General features: G+C 44.2%; 1 protein-coding gene across 1 annotated transcript; it reads left to right on the top strand.

Annotated features, from left to right (window-relative positions):
• On the top strand, positions 1 to 16,528 carry LOC119515300 (WAP four-disulfide core domain protein 6A-like). The gene is made up of 4 exons (XM_037811160.1): positions 1 to 91; positions 1,312 to 1,443; positions 3,480 to 3,647; positions 16,386 to 16,528. Exons 1-4 carry the CDS (start codon positions 1 to 3, stop codon positions 16,526 to 16,528), a joined length of 534 nt encoding a protein of 177 aa, XP_037667088.1.
• The last annotated feature ends 1,159 nt before the right edge of the window (positions 16,529 to 17,687 follow it).

Below are 17,687 nucleotides of genomic sequence, written 5' to 3'. Positions count from 1 at the left end.
ATGGGGTTCTCAGGACTTCTGCCAATTCTGGTACCATTCATCCTCCTGGGGGGTGTCCAGGAACCTGGGCTGGTTGATGGGTTTTTTCGCAGTAAGTATTGGGGTCTCAGTTCTCACCCTGCAGAAGAACTCAGCTGGGAGGAAGGAACAAAGAGTGATTCCACAGACGAGGAGAGCTTGCCTCATGTCAGCCTGGGATCCTGGGTGGGAGAGAGGGGAGATATTCGGAGTCATACTTTAGGCCCCCTTCCTCCTGCTAAGATGCCCTCAGTGACTGCAGGAACCTGGGTCCGAGGCAACTGAGCCCCCGACTGCCATCTGAGAAGGAGCTCTTCCTGGAGGTGCCTGGACCTGGAGCTCAAGAAACAGGACAAAGGGAACTGGGAAGCCCATGGGCCTTCCCTGCAAGCAAGACAGGCCACTTCTCCCAGCTTCACCCACATCAGTTTCCAAATCTTCCCTTTGCAGCTCCCACAAGTCTCTCTACCCTCACACCCACAAGGAGTCCTTGCCTTTGTGGGTCTCCAGAAGTCCCTTGGGATGTTGCAATATGAATGTCCCATAATTAGCAGCTAAAATATACTGAGCACTCAGAAGATAGTGGTTGAGAGAGAATAGTCAGGAACCACACATCACGGGTTCAAATCCTGGCTCCACTACTTAGGAGCCGTGGGACCTGGGGCAAGTTAACCTAACCTCCTGTGTCTCAGATTCCTTTTTAAACAATATGTTAATATTGATAGGACTTACCCATAAATTGTAATGGGGATTAAAGGAGAAAAGGCCAGGCACATAGTCTGTGCTTCATCAACGTTAGTCATTATTGTTATGCCTCTGGTAGCTTGACAATCACTTTACAAGCTTTGTTGTATTAATCCTCAAAACAACCCTATGAGGCAAATGAGGAAATCAAGGTCCAGAGAGGGTTCTTGATGTACCAAGGGTTGCGCAGAATTCAGAAGTCCAGGAATGAAGATCTCAAGCACTGGGTGCTATAGCCTCCCTCAAGAGAATGCCTAAACAGCAAGGCTGAGTGAGGAGACTGGCCCTAGAGGAAAGTGTCCTTCTCCCAGGAAACTTGTGGGTGGTGGGGTAGGGAGTCGGGGGGTTAGAGACTAGAGGTGAATTGTTATGGGGCTGGGGGGTGGTAGTGCTGTGACAGTCCTGAGACCCCCCTGAGGGTCACCACCTTCTGAGGACTAGTGAAGTGAAAACAAGCTTCCCTAACTCAGCGGTGGTGCCCTGGGCCTGGGAAGGGAGGGGTGCTGGCCCCTTCAAGGCCCCAAAGGAGTATATCTTTCCCTCCCTCAGGGAGATGTCCCAAGATCAGAGTAAAATGTGAAATCAAAGAAAGGAACCAATGTACGATGCACAAACATTGCCCGGAAAAGATGAGGTGCTGCATGTTCAGTTGTGGAAAGAAATGTTTAGACATCAAACAAGGTAAATCAGTTACTGAACTGGCTAAGGTCTTGCCCGACTCACTTTCTGCCCACCTTCTCTGGCATTGTGGGACCTCCACTCCTGGTTCACTGATGATGGGTCTTTGGTCTAGGGTCTGGGTGGTTCTTCCACTTGGTGTAAATCCTGGCAGTGCCAGATTTGAGAACCATGGATTGTGTTTCATTTCTGCCCCTATTACATCTGTAGTTCTTTCTCCTTTCCAGGCCTCAGTTTCCCTATCTCTAAGATTGGTATAGGTATTAGACCACATGCTCTTTTGGCTACTCTTCTGTGATTCTCTAAGATGCCAGGTAGCCACTGAAGTCATCAATTGTGTCCAGTGACATGGTAGTTATAGAAGATAGGCATATGATTTGCATTTCCTGGCTTTTTGCTCCAGGCCTTTCTGTCAATATAAATCCAAGATGCTTTCCCTGACCCCTCCTGACCACCTTTGATCTCCTACCCTCCTTGCCCGTATCACTGGGCTCTAAAGAAGACTATCAAGGACTATTCATCCATCCATTCATTCAACAAGTATATACAGGAGACCTGGAGGCCCATGATGGACATAGAAGGACAGGGAAGTTTTTCCCATAATTTAAAATTTGAATGATGGGCCACAGGTGGGCAAACATTGGAGGGAAGAGTTCTCCAGACACAGGGGATAGCATGTGCAAAGGCCCTGTGCTGGGAGGCAGCATGTAGAGGTCTAGGGAAGCCAGAGAGCAGAGAGTGGGCACAAGCATGGTAAGAAATGAGAAAGATGGGGAAAGATGAAGCTGGACTAAGTTGGTAATATTCTGACAAGGCTGGGCCTTGTCAACCAGGTCAGAGGGTCTGGTCTTAATCCTAAGAGCAGTGGACTGTCTGTTCAAATCCCTTACCATCTGTGTGACCTTGGGCAAGTTGTTTAACCTCTCTGTGTCTCAGTTTCCTCATCTAAAAAAATGAGGATAATAATAGGATAATCTATTTCATAAGATTAATTATTAATATATTTCAAGTGCTTAGAATAGTGCCCGACACATTAATAAATGCTATAATTGTTGTTGTTGCTATGCTTCAGACTATGGGTTTCCCAAGAACTCTATTTTTACTTTATAACACTATGCACAAAATAGGTGCTTAATGAATGCTTCTTTAAGTTCAGGACACGTTTGATTTTTTACTGTGGACACTCTCAGAACATCCATTCTTTGCAAGGCTGTCTGCTTGGTACTGGTATACCAAGATGATGTAAGACAATCCAGACCCTCAAAAAAAAATTCTCATGGAGAAGTCAAAAAATAGGAACAAATAATTTCACAGAAATTATAAATGTGTGTGCAAGATTGAGAAGCAGTAAAGAAAAGTAAGGGGTGCAGAGTGGAACCATGAAAGACATCATAGAAGAGCTGATACCTGGGAAGGGTTTTGAAGAATGAGTAAGAATACACCTAGTTAGCAAAAGAGGGATGGATGTGTGAAGGCATGGAGGTGTGTAAGAGCATGGTGATTTTAGAGCATGTCGTTCATAGATGTGGGTGTTGGGGCAGCAATTAGAGCTAAAGCCAGAGAGGAAGAAGAATAAACAGACTCTGAAGTTCTTCTGTGTAGACCTTGATCTTGAGCTCAATGGATCAGCCATTCTGGAAACCAATGTGGAATAGGTTGGAGAAGTCTTGGAGATCAGCTGGTGGCCTTTCATGGCAATGCTAGCAAGAGATGATGCTTGAAAGCAGCAGAAGGGAAATAAAGGAGAGCCATTCAAGAGGAAAAATCAGTTAGAATTTGTTGTTCAGCTGTGGAGAAGGCAGAATAAAAGAGGCTTTGTGATGTAGCCTCATTTGTTCCTTATAAGATCCCTATAAGACAAGCAGGGTAGGAGTGTGTTCTCGTCTTAAAGATGAAGAAGTCAGTGATCAGAGAGGTAAAATGAGTGGACAAGGTTCACATTGAATTAGGATCAGAATCTTGAGCCAAAGTTACCTGACTACAGTGAAGATAATAGAGGGCAGGCACCTAAGCAGCTCTGCTCTATGGTCTCCCTGTAGACATATGCAAGTTGCCAAAGGAAGTCGGCCCCTGCATGGCCTACCTTCCACGCTGGTGGTATGATAAGGACACTGAGGTCTGCTCCAGATTCATCTATGGTGGTTGCCAAGGGAACAATAATAACTTCCAATCTGAAGCCATCTGCCAGGTCACCTGCCAAAATAAACGTGAGTCCCAGGGTCCTGTTCTCCAATCCTTGCCAGGGCCTTGCTGGGAGGTCTGGGTGTGGGTTGGTCCATTCTAGGATGGCTATAACCTTGGTGTTGACAGAACCAGCTCCATTCAGAGGATAAGAATACATCTTGCAAAGGTGTAAGTAGAAAGATATTTTGGGGAAAGGGGATGGGGTGGGAAGGGAGGCAGTAGTTCAAGGGCAGATGGTAAGTATGAGGTAATTAGGGCGTGCAGAGAAAGAAGCAAATATGATGGAACATCAAGATCAAGACAGAAGGTGGCGAAGTGAACCCAGCCCCATGCCAGACACCATTCAGCAGTCACTCCACGCTTTTACTTCTCACGAAACCTCATCAGCAGGTCCCCTCCTTTTCCTTTCAAGGTGATTTATAGCCAGGACAACCACATAACTTATTAACCAAACCAAGACCCCTTTGAGAGTGAAAGGAGGTGCCATTAATTATTACATAGGGATGACAGATATAAACTGTCACTCTACATGTGATCATTCTATGAGCCCAAGAAAGCCATCCCACTTCTCTTTTCTCTTTCTGTGAAAAGATGTGAAAATGATCCCACTCTCTTTTTCCATTGACTGTGAGATTTGATTCCTAAGATGAGCAGGGTCCAAGCATTTCACCCTTTTCTATCCTGCCACCTTGCAGAATCATCTTCCTGGATAGGATAAGGAGGAGCTGGAACAACCTCCAGGATTTGGCTCCCAGTCCAAGACCCTCTCTGTGCATACCTGGCCAGTGTTGGCTTCCACTGGCTGACTCTCAGCTGCCAAGACCTTGGCTATTCCAAAAAATGAACCCCAGGATTTGCTTCCTCTCTTTCCTCCAGCTCAGCTTCTTTTCAAACATAATGTCCTCCCCTTTTGGCTCCTTCTCAGCGTGTGACTCTACCTCTTCAACTTTCAGGGCCCCCATTTATCCTTCTGAAGCCCCCAGTTTCCCCTAATAAAGTGCTTTGTGACGTCTGATATCTCTGAGGTTGAATAACTCACATCTGCTCTCTATGTACAGTTTTCTGATGACACCAAAGAAGGAAATGAGGAGTGAAAATCCGTAAATTTAGAACTCTGGAGATACCGTTACCCTGGTACAATTGTCATATAACTCTTAAGTACAGAGCCAGGCTGGATCCAGGATCTGTATAGTTTAAAGCTTATAAAATTAGAGGCTCCTTTATAAAGCAAAAACAAATACAAAAGTGAATTATTTCAAAATGTGGTATATACACACATGGAATACTATGCAGTAGTAAGAAGGAACGATGTCGTGAAACATATGACAACTTGGATGAACCTTGAAGACATAATGCTGAGCGAAATAAGCCAGGCACAAAAAGTGAAATATTATATGCTACAGCTAATGTGAACATTGCTGGGGGACAATGCAGGGGTATTGGACTTCCCCACTTCGATGGTTGCTGATGTGCTCACAGACATTGGGTACGGGTGATTTGATGGGCTGAGCTCTCTACCACAGGATTTACCCTGGGGAAGACTGTTGCTGCAAAGGAGAGGCTAGTCCTCGCTATAACTGTGTCTAAGAGCCTCCTCCCAAATGCCTCTTTGTTGCTCAGATGTGGCCCTCTCTCTCTCTAGCTAAGCCAACTTGGCAGATGAAATCACTGCCCTCCCCCCTAAAAAAAAAACGTGAATTATTTCAAATGAGCAAGGAAATCACAACCAATTACAAATTTTAAAAAAGATGACAATACCACAAATTTCCCCAAATCCATAAAAACAATGTTTACCCTTAGTATTATTTTTTTTTACATTTATGACATCAATTTTGTAAAAAATCAATTTATATGGAGGGAATGGAAAGATAATTCAGTCTTTCATCTAACATGGTTGCTGAAAGTATGTTTTTGCTTATAGTTGGAATGCATAAAACACATGACTGAATGCACAGCTATACTTACTGTCTGTAATTCTGCTGCAACTTTGTGCCTTAAAAACACAGGAATTCTGATAAATTTTCTTTTGCACAATCCCATCAAAAAAGAAAGATGCATGGTGCATTTAAAATTGCATAGATTGAATTATCAAGTATACCCTTGACAGTAAAGCACTTTTGTTACAGGTTTCCATGTTGATTTTTCTACTTACAGTTCTATATATCTAAAGTTTGGAAGAATTTTTCACAGAGGGGACTCTGGCTCAAACCTTGGTTCTCCTCTACCACCCCCAGCCTTCTAGTGTCAGATATATCCATATTGAAATACAACCTCTAGCCTTAATGCCATGATGCCAAGGGGATTGGCACAGTTGGAAATAGGAATATTGCTTGGAGCCATTTCTGCATCAGGACAGCTAGGAACAACCTAACTATATGTAGATATGACTGAGAACACCTAAATATGTCCCACTGACTCCAAACTAAATGTGTCCCCAACTCAATTTCCTTTTAACTAAATGCCAAAAAAACTGGCAGCCATTCCAACAACTGACCCAAGAAAGTGTGACAGAAGAAAAGTCATATTGGAAGGGGAGTGCTGTCTAATTGATTATTATCTTACTTTTAGATATACAAATCAATATGGTTCAAAAACTCCAAAATAGAAAATATCTGGGGAGAGGCAGGACAGGAGGAGATAATGGGGAAGCATAGAGGAAGAGAGAAGGAAGGAGAGGAGAGGAGGGGAGGGGAAGAGGAAAGTGAAAGCATGGAGAAGCCTGTGGGAAAGAAAAAAGGGGTGCCCAAAGGAGTGGGCAAGATAAGGGGGTGCCAGGCTTGAGAAGGGGCTCCATAGCAGGAGGCTTAGACACTATAGCACACTAAGACCCTGACATGTCTTTTCAAGTAAGTTTATTGTTTTGTGTCACCTGAGTCAAAAGGCTCTAAAGAGACCCTTGGGTCCATTCACTGCTGAGCAAGACCTTTCCTCTCTTCATCTCTCAGTTTCTCCCTCTTTAAAATGGGCTAGTTGAACTGATCACTGTTTCTGAAAATGCTGTTAGCAACCTACCCATATTATAGTTAAAGTAAGTGGGGGGGGGCTTATGTAAAATATGGGTTCTCCAGACCTATTGATTCACAGTCTCTAGGGGTAAAGCCCAGAAATCTGCATTTTTAATAAGTACTGCCAAGTGATCCTAAAGTTTCACGACCAGTGGATTGGATGATCTTTAAGGGCCAGTTCAGAAGTGGAGAAAATAAATGTTCAAGAACTTTATCAATACCTGGTCCTGGTGTAGAAGGAGACAAGAGAAAATATTAGAATTAATGAAAAAGTTACATTCAGGGCAGAGTGGAGCAGAAGACCTCGAAAACTGCTAACCAGACAGTTGTGCAGAACTTCAGTCTAGCCAAGTTGTCTCCATGTGCAATATCTCCCCACATTTACATTTCTTCTTGTCTCCACACCTCTGCAAAAGTTAGATTGTTCTCCTAGTAATCCCATACCAGTCCTGTGCATCCTTATGATCCAGACCAAATTACCAACAAGTCAACATTGGGAAGCTATTAAGCCTTCCAGTTTGGTTTGCACCCTGTGGGAAGAGCACATATCTGGGAAGAAAGAGATCCAAACCCAAATCCCTACTTTGCCACTGGTTGACCGTGTGACCTGGTTGGGAAAGGCCAGGGTGGAGGGATGTTATTCTTTGGGCCTCAGTTTCCTATCTGTAAGATGAAGGTGGTGTACTACATGGTGTCAAAGAGCACCTCTGAATTTGAGAAAATATGGCAGCTTGGGAATCCTGCCAAAATCTGATAAGTATCTGGTACTTGTCCATCCCCTTGGCGCTTCTCAATCTTGGAGTGACATTGATGCACATGAATGCCTGGAACAGATTCACTCTGTCCTAGGGGCTCATAGACCCTTGGAAATGGACAGAATGTGCACTGCAGTTGAGAGTTTCTGCTCACCTGCTCTATTTTGGGATGAACTCAGAGCCCTCGGGGTGAACCCAGGGAGTCCCCTGCATCGCAAGGAGCTCAGTGGAGCTGGAGGATGCTGGATCTCTTAGTTATCAAATGTTTGCTCATTTCTCTGCCCATTGGAACCCAAAGGACACCCCAAACAGAATCTTTAAGTGTTACTCATGGCGTCATGCAGACCCAGGATCACCTCGTCTTCTCTCTCTTCTATTCTCTCCTCAGAACTGTCTCCAGAGTCAAAAATGCCAAGAGGAAGCTGTGGATGGTTTGGAAACTCAGGGAATGCCGTGGGCTTAAATGCTCCATGGACCCCAATCCCTCTGCTCTTTTTCAGTCCTGTACAAACAGAAGTTTCTTGACACCACAAATTAATAGCAAAACTGAAGCTATAATCCAGGTCTGAAGGGTGGCAAGGTACTGTCAGCGCCCACTGCCTAGTTGGGCTCTGGCGGATTCCTTCCCCCAACCGGCTCAGAATGGATATACAGGCTATTGGCCATTTTGTTTGTTAATATTCAGCATTTGAATCTTATTGCTACACTTGAAATGTGGAGACTTGGTGGCATTCCACCACAACAACTGAAAAGGCCAGACTCTTACACTATTAATCAGGGTTCACTCAAGAAAACAAAACCATGCTGGATACTTCAAACAGGAAGGATTTGGTACTGGGAGTTGGTTACAGAGCATCAGATGGCTGAAAGACCAAGAAGAGGGAAGCTGAGACATCCATCATCCCTACATTTGGGAAAATAAAAGATTTGGGGTCACCAGAACCCAGGAGTTCATAAAAAGGGCCCAGGCACAGCTGGTGCTCACACTGCTAGTGGAAAAGAGGCAAAGGACTGTGTGGCTGGTGCTCAGTCTTCTACAATGCCCTGCAGCTGGTTTTCAGAACCCTAAGGGAATGTGGCCCAAAGGGTGCTTGTGCCACTGGGTGGGGAGGATTTTTTAGGATGTCTGGTACAGCTGGTATGGAGAAAGCCACAAGGATCTGAGACTGGAGATGTAACTGTTTTCTGCTGTTGGAGAGATGCCAATGGGAGCCAGAAACAAGAAAAAAAAAATCCTTCTCCCTTCATTCCACTCATCAATTCCCTCCCAGTGCCTCCCATTCATGAAGTCTAGCTAGAAGCAAACTGGCAAAAGAGTGAAGAGAAACTTAGTTTGCAGAGTCCTGTTACCAACGTCACAGAGAAGAGTATAGAAGGATGACCTTGAAACTGAAAGATAGTAGGTGAACAACGAACATATTCACTTTCCCAGCCTCCCTTACAGCTAGAAATGGGCCCATGACTCAGGCTCAGCCAATCAGACAGGCCCACCTCAGGCTTTGAATCGGGAACTAGTAAGCAAAGAAGTGAGGGCAATGGAGAATTCATTCTGATGGTAGCAGTAACAGTGATAGCCTCATCCATTTCCAAGGGGCAGCAGTGTTGGCAATGTTGGTGGTGGCACTGATGGTGTTGATGGCTGTGGCCCCGGCTTTGAGCGTTCCTTGTTCCCACCCATTCTCCTAGCCTTATTCTCCAGTCTGGCTGGTGATCCTGTGAACTACCCAACATTTAAAAAATAAATTTCCTCTCTGCTTAAAACATCTAGGAACCCTGACGGTTACTGTGGGAATGGCACCCAGAAGGGATCCTGGAGCTGAAAATTTCAATGAACATAAGAGAACTTTTATTTTCTGGCGATATGCTATCACCCTAATGTGATGTGGTCCAATGGATTCCTTCTGGCTCCCAGTGAGCCTGCCATCACTCTGTAGTCTCCATATTCTTCTGAACTGAGATTTACTTTAGAAGTGGAGCCCTTTAGAGCATAAATGTCCAGGAATGATTAATCCCAATCATTGTCTATCTCACACTCTTATTGGCAGGATGTGGACATCAGGAAAGAAATGGGGCCTGAGGGGGAATCAGAACATTGTTTCCAAAATAATTGGGTCAGGTTGGACTAGCTCCATGAATAGTAGAAATAGCCTTGGGTTTGGAGATTGGTCTCTAATGCTGGCCCCAGCCCTCAATCTCTACGTGATGATGGGCAAGTCCTTCTCCTCTCTGGGCCCCAGTTGCCATACCTGCACCACTGGGAAAGGGCAAAGAGAGGATCTGCTCCCCACAGACTCACCTGTGGCACTTTCTTGGCTCATCCCCCACCCCCAGCCCCAGTGATGTTCAAACAGACATCAGTGGTGGTAGAGATTGAGGGGGAGGGGTGGGTAAGGAGTCCTGTGCAGAACCACAGATGATACAGTAAAACATTCTGGGGACAACACACCTCCCAGGAAGACCTGGCACACCAAGCCTTGTCTTGCGTCTGTCTCGTGTCAGACAAGCTGCACTCCATGTCAGTAATATATCCCAGGGTTCTGGAAGGAAGGGAGAACTGAACCAACATAACTGTCATTTAGAACTGAGTTTTGTCTGGGTGACAGTTTCCACTCTCATTCAGTGGGATGGATGTTGCAAAATCAGCAAATATTGATATCTGAGTTGTTCCAAGATATGTTGTGATACGACTTCGGCAGACTGTGGAAAAGATGGGCATCCATCTCAGTACTTTTTACAAAATGTGTTGCCAACCATATAATGGTACTGTGAACAATTGAATGTATGCTTTGTATGACTGCATGGTATGTGACTATATCTCGATAAAATTGAATTTTTAAAAAATGTGCTGCCTACTTTTGAGCACATCAAGGATTTTTTTAGCCAAATCATCTAAGGCAGTGGTTCACCAATATTAGTACACTAGTCAGAGATTCTAGAGTCTTCTAGAAAGCTGAATTAAAAAAAAAAAAAAAGACAGAGAGAGAGCTCCCAAGGTAATTCTGTAAGTAACTCTCCCAATGTAATTCTGATGTATAGCAAGTTTGGGAAATACTGGTCTAAGCTCCTTCTTACTTATTATCGCATTCCTGATAAATATCATTAAATGCAGATCATGTTATTTCTAATGCATCATATTCATGGTTTTCACATTTTTGCCTTCTTTCACTATTAATTTCTGCTCTGAAGACCCATCGTTCTTAATTTGCTATTCCTGTCAAGCACTGACCTGTAGGGGAAATATTGAACATGACTCATCACATTTATCCTTTTGCAAAATTTTCCCTCCCTTTTGCTATTGATTTTTCTCCTTACCACCCACTTTAGCATATAAATTCATCAAGCAAAATGAGCGCATACTTGGTGTTCTTTCAAGTTCAGTGATAAAGTGAAAGGAGTATATGGAGAGGTCGGATATATGTTTAGCTTCAGTGCACTTTGAAATTGTCCCTACCTCCTACCCAAATCCACTCCAGTGCTCAATCTTGCCAGGTCTGTCTCCGCTCCACCTCGGCTTACACACTCTCCCTCTCACTGGGCTACAGTCTTGCTGGTCTTTCTTCAGTTCCTCAGATGTGCTGAGCCCTTTCCCATCCTAAATGCTCACATTTGCTGAGCCACAAATACAGAGTCCTTGTCCCCTGAATCTTCATCAAGCACCCTGAACTTCTCCTCCATGGTCCTTAGCACAGCATGAACCTCTAGGTTTAATTGTGACTGTTTATTTAATATTTCTCTCCCCCCAGACATTATCTATGAGACAAATTATTGTGTCTTTTTTCACAGTGCCTGACATCTAGTAGGCCCTCAATAAATATTTATTGGATGAATGAAAATGGATCATAAACATTAATCAATGCACAACTGTCATTTTTACCTGACTTTTAAAATATATTTTTCATTATGAAAGTTACAAAAACTACTTTTCTAGCTTAGAAAAGTTTAAAAGTAAGAAAAACACCACAAACATTCATTGTTAACACCTAGATATAATTTCTGGTTTTACTCTAAGCATGAATTTCTCTAGTGACATGTACACCTATACTATTTTGTATAGTTGTAAATTGTGTATGTGTGTTTTGTTTTTACTCTTAACTGTACAATAGACATTTCCTATGTTATTATACAGTGTATGTAAACACTATTTAAATCTCTGCATGAAATTCCTTTGTGGATATGACACAGTTTTTTTAACCTGCTCATATATTTGGGAATTCAGATTATTTTGTTTTTTTCCCCCAATCTGATTGATGTTTTATTGACCATATTTGGGTATAAAAAGTTTTTGTTTTAGTATTTAGGAACATTTCCTTAGGGTAAATTGTCAGAAGTGGAATTATTATGTCAACATTCATGAACACTTTCTTTACACTTTTGATACATATTAACAAATTGTTACTCAGGCATTTTACACAAATTTATTCTTCCTCCAGAATTCTGATACACATTCAAATCTCTTTTCTCCTAATTTGTTTATTCTTTCTTTAAAAAAAACTTTTAATGCTTTCAATTATAAAAGTTGTTTGCACAATACATAAACACTTCAAATAAAAAGTGATGTTTCCATGGGACTTGCCCTTATGAAGCTCATTACCACAAAGGAGAGTCTAAACTTGCAAGTAATGGTGCTTAAGAGTCTCCCCGAGTACCTCTTTGTTGCTCAGATGTGGCCCTCTCTCTCTCTAACTGAGCCATCTCGACAGGTGAACTCGCTGCCCTCCCCCCTACGTGGGACCCAACTCCCAGGGGTGTAAATCTCCCTGGCAACGCAGAGTATGACTCCCGGGGATGAATGTGGACCCGGCATCGTGGGACTGAGAGTATCTTCTTGACCAAAAGGGGGATGCAAAATGAGACAAAATAGTTTCAGTGGCTGAGAGATTCCAAATGGAGTCGAGAGGTCACTCTGGTGGACATTCTTATGCACTATATAGATAACACTTCTTAGGTTTTAATGTATTGGAATAGCTAGAAGTAAATACCTGAAACTACCAAACTCCAACCCAGCAGTCTGGACTCCTGAACACAATTATATAATAATGTGGATTACAAGGGGTGACAGTGTGATTGTGAAGACCTTGTGGATCACACCCCCTTTATCTAGTGTATGGATGAGTGGAGGAATGGGGATAAAAACTAAAGGACAAATGGGGTGGGATGGGGGGATGATTTGGGTGTTCTTTTTTCACTTTTATTTTTTATTCTTGTTCTGGTTCTTTCTGATGTAAGGAAAATGTTCAGAGATAGACTGTGGTGATGAACGCATAACTATGTTATCATACTGTGGACAGTGGATTGTATATCATGGATGATTGTATGGTGTGTGAATGTATTTCAATAAAACTGAATTTAATAAAAAAAAAAAAAGAAAGAGGAGGGAATCTGTAAGAAAGGAATAAGTTTAGCTTTCACATAGAGACAGCATGGAATAAGGGAAATGGAGGCAAAACCAGTTTAAACAAGCCCCGTGATAAAGAGAAGAAAGAATCTGCCGGCTCCTTATATGGAAAAGTAACCATGGTTACTGGAATGTAAAGAGATATGAGGTAAAATCAGAGGCGGGAACTCACAGCAAAAAAAAAGAAAAAAAAATTTTTAAACTAAATGAACTCTCTGGAATAGGCTGATCAGTTAAAAATCTCAATAATGAAAAAAAAAAAAAAATAATGAGCTAGTTTGCTCTCTTGGATAGGCTGTACAAATTAAAATCTCAAAAGATGAATTAGTTAGTGTTCTCGGATAGGCTGTAACCTCTGTAGTACCCAATCAATGGGGAAACAGGGGAGGGACTTGCGAATTAGGAGTAGGAGATTTAAAGATAGCCATTCTCTTCCTCTGGCGCACCAGCCTACCACGTGTTTGGCTGGACACCCTATCTTGCAAGATCAATCATAAATAAACTCTTTTCTCTTGAAAAAAAAAAAAAAAGTGATGTTTCCTCAATTCCTTCTCCTTCCCATAACTTATGGGGGTCACTGCTAACAGTTTTGATTTGTATCTTTCCATTCCTTTCTTATATATAATCAAATGGAGCAGAATGCTAAAATTCAACATTTTTAAAGAACTCTGCCCACCCTTGTGGAAAGGTGTCCAATGACCAAATAAAGCATTGCCCCTCCTCTATAGGACCCTTTTTAGGGGCATAAAACATTTTAGGTTACTACAGCCTCTTTTCCTACCATCTTTCTATCTTGAGCCATGGAGCCCCGTGATAGGATAAAAGGGATGGATGGCCTTTGTGTTTAAAGGACCTAAAGAAGAAGGGGAAGGCGAGGTGGGAGGGAGCTGCCTGGATCCCATTCCTTGGGGACTGTGGTTCGGAAGAGGAACAGTTGTGCCACCCCAGATCCCTGGATCCAGAGGAGCAGCTCCGACACTGTCCCAGGAATATTATGATTTCCCCATGAGAGCAGAACCAGTGCCCTGTGCACGTCTCATTCAAAAACCATCAGCCATTGTGTGAGTGGGATTCGTTCCCTCACCTGCCTCCCTCAAGGCCAAAGTGAGAAGACTGGAGAATCCCTCTCCCCCACCTCCGGCTCAACAAGAGTGTGGGCACTACAGGCGCCGCTCCTGGAAGGCTAACAGGGGCGCATAAGCTGATGTTAAGCTCTTATGAGCTGCTTCCAGCTGCAGACACAGGTGCCATATGTATCTTCAATTCCTGCCTCGAAGCTCCTGGTCCCTCACTCTTTCTCAAAGCCCTGAAGAAAGGATTACAAGAGGTAACAGAAATGTGGAAATGTGTTTGTGGATTCCTTCTTTGTAAGGGAGCGGCTATGTATTCCTCCCAGTTGATTGGTTTTCTCGGAATAGTCTCACTGTCTTTCTGAAGCTTGAAACTTTGTAGTTGTTCGAAAGTCAGGCAGAAATGTCAATAGATAAACTGACTTGTGAAAACATCCTAAAACTCAAAAACAGGCAATGAAAGAGACAAAAATAACTGAAAGGGGGTTCTAACTCTCAAACTGGGCAAAACTGTCCTATCATGTGTGAAATAATTTATCTTTGAGCAAGATGACTTTTAGGCATTTGGGCATCTGGTACCATCGGCTTTAGGGTACACTGAATTTAGGGCATGGGAGGGGAGGCAGCAGGAGGAAAGTGGAGCTGAAACATTGCAGTCACAAAATTAAGGAGCCATCCCCCATCCCTTGACCTGAAGGAACAAGACGAAGGACTGGTCACTGAGCAGGCGTCTGTGTGGAAGGTGCCTCCTGAAAGAAGCCAAACTGGTCAACACAGATTGTGGGGACACAACAGGAGGGAGCTGGGGGAGTAAATACCCCAACTTCACTCTCCTTTTCCCCTCTGCTCTCCTATCTGTGCCCTATTGGCTGATTCCTATCAGAAGCCAGAGAGCAAGACACCCTGTTGATGCAACCCAAACCCTCCGTCTCCCAGGGCATAGAGGAGTGGTGAGTGGAACTGGAGAGGGAAAGAAAGAAATCCAAATCCATCCCTCTCTCCCCTCAACATCCGCTCTGTGTTTTGTTCAGGTGAAAAGTTAATATCCACATCTCAGGGGTTGCTCCAGTCCTATGGGTCATTAAGTCATTGCGGGGAGATGTCAATTTAGTTGCAAACTCACCTGAAATCTAAAACATTAGCCAGCACCAATGTTCTTTACATTAAGGGGGAAGAGGGAAGGAAAGAAACAAGTAACATAAAACAGAGCTGTTACAGACCCCGGTTCTGTAGCTGGTCATGAGGTTCCTTCCACCTTCCCTTCCATATTCCCTTTACCCCTGATGGCTAGATGCAGTGCTTAACCTGGAAAGGCGATCCAAACCTTCCTTCCTGGGGACCCCAGTGCTTGGTGGGCTTCACTTTATGGGGTTTCTGGAGGTTTTCTTTGACCAGAGTGCTAAGTGGTGTGCCAGTGACTCCCCTGCGTTCCAGACAGAGGCCTCCTTACCCCACTGGATAGCAGCAATCCTAGTTCCCTCGGCGTTAATTGAGATTAATCACCCATCCAGTGTGGAGACACCCTTTCTTCTCTCACTGTTGGCAAAATGGCGTGGAGAGCCAAAAATGGCTGGGGAGCAGTCATTGCTTCCCTCTCAGTGTTCCCTTTGAAGCATCCTCCCTAGAACCTTGAGACCACCAATCCCTCCAAGCCCAAGCTTGGGAGGGTGGGAGGCAAAAATTCCCCTAGTGGGTTATTAGATGTCAGAGTGAGAGGAGAATACCAGCTTCACTGCTTGGTTCTGGCACCAGTTTACCTTGTGCTAGGGGAGAGGGTTCTCTATATCAGATGCTGATCTAAAGCATACACCACATGCTTTAGGGCAGTACCTCTACTTCTCATAGTTTTGCCTCCCAGCTGGGGCCACAGGTTGACCCTCAACAAGCCGTTCCATCATTCTGTAAAGTGAGCTGAATTGGGAGGAGGAAGAATGCGTTTTTGACTGGATATTCAGAGCTCTTCACTTCCCCCTTTCCCTGAGTACACTCTCCAGGGCTGTCAGACGTCAGCTTTTATCGTCACTATTTTTGTCAGTGTGGCTATTTGCCACCATCCCCGATGCCAATGCACTTAACCCTATGCCCATTGGTAATAATTTGATTTATTATGATACCACCACATGCCATGGATTATTCTTGTATTTTCCTCTGGCAAGAGGATGTCTGAGCATTCCTCAAACATGTGAGCAACCCTGGGTCCAGGCAGGAAGGAACACTTAGACTAACATGAGGAAGCTTTAACAGAAAAAGTATTTATGAAGGTGTGGGCACAGGGAAGAAGGGCCACAAAGGGCTGTGTAGCAGCCCAGGGCTCCTGCCAGCAGGCTGCCCTGGTGCCCCAAGGCCTGATGGCGTGAGAGGAGGAAGGTAACTGGCGCTTGAGAGGGTGTGTGGAGGGGCCGCCCGACAGGCGCTGGGACCTTTGGTTGCGAGACCTGGTCAGCCCACGGCACATCCCAGAGGGGAGGCGAGGAGAGCAAACACCCAGCCCTCACGCTCCTCCCGCCTCCTGACTTCCCGCTGCTGCTCCTCACAGGGGGCTTGGAGTCGTCTCCAGAGCAGACTCCCAGGGCTTGGAGCCTAGTGGAGGGGGAGGCCACCAGCCGGGCCCACGGAGAGCCCAGCACGCCAGCCTCGGGAGGCTTGGACACCAGTTCACGCCAGTTTGTTACTTCTTGAATAAAATAAAATTAAAATAACCTTCAGAAACTGTTACTCATGCTTGATAGGAGTCCCTCAAGACATGAAATGATGTCTCATCATCTGGAGCTGCTCCAGAGGCCTGCCTTCCCTGAATCCTCTTGGGTTCAAATTCTTTTTCTTTCTTTAAGAGAATTTGTAGGTTTACAGAAAAATCATGCAAAAAGGACAGAGTTCCCCTTTATTCCCCTTTCTCTCTCTCTCTCTCTCTCTCTCACACACACACACACACACACAGTTTTCCCTATTACTAACATTTTGCATCAATTGATGAACCACTATTATTATAACTATATTATTAAATAAAGTTCATAGTTTACATTAGGGTTCACTCCTTTGTGTTGTACAGTTCTATGGGATTTTTAGAAAATCTTATTGTGGCAACATGTATACAAGATAAAATTTCCCATTTTAACCACTTTCAAGTAAACAACTCAGTGGCGTTAATTACAGTCCCAATGTAGTCCTGCTGTCAGGACCAGAAGTTCCTAATCTTGGGCTGCAATTAGACTCCCTTGGCTAGTTTAAAAAACAAACTGAGGAGCAGGGCATAGGCCTGGGAAAGGGGGTGGGGAAGGAGGGAAAGAGGAAAGTGAGATGACAAATAGGGGAGGTTGTTTAAGAAACTGGAACGGAGGCGGCAGACAGAGGACAGGAAATTGAAATATCCTCCCAAAATGCTCACTGTGATGGTAGCTTCCCACGGGCCCCCTCCACAGATTCATATCCTCAAGAGGCCCATCAACAAGAAAAAAAATGCATGGGTTGGGTTTTAGCTATTTAATAAATTTTTAATTGAGAAAGTATCATTTGGTAGTCTTCTTAAAGATGATTTTTGGGAATTCCCCAGAAACATTAACCGATAGGATTTTGGTGAGCTTGGCTTCTTCTGTATTCCTCCAGCCACACAGAAGAGGGGCAGAAATCCTGTAGCCCTCATAACACATGAGCACCCCCACGACTGTACGTCCCTCTCCCACCCCAGCATGTGTCCAGGGCATCCGGGCCCTGCCTGGGGAGTGGGCTTAGCTCTAGAGGCCCAGAGAGCCAGAGGAGAGTGCCACGCCCACCTCTAGAATTTTGGAGGGAGAGAAAGTGAACAGACTTCCTCCTCCCATTCCCCTACCAGCCAGGCTTG

Source organism: Choloepus didactylus, chromosome 19 (genome assembly GCF_015220235.1).
Source record: "Choloepus didactylus isolate mChoDid1 chromosome 19, mChoDid1.pri, whole genome shotgun sequence".
NCBI lineage: Eukaryota > Metazoa > Chordata > Mammalia > Pilosa > Megalonychidae > Choloepus > Choloepus didactylus.
This window is presented reverse-complemented; position numbering and strand designations above follow the sequence as displayed.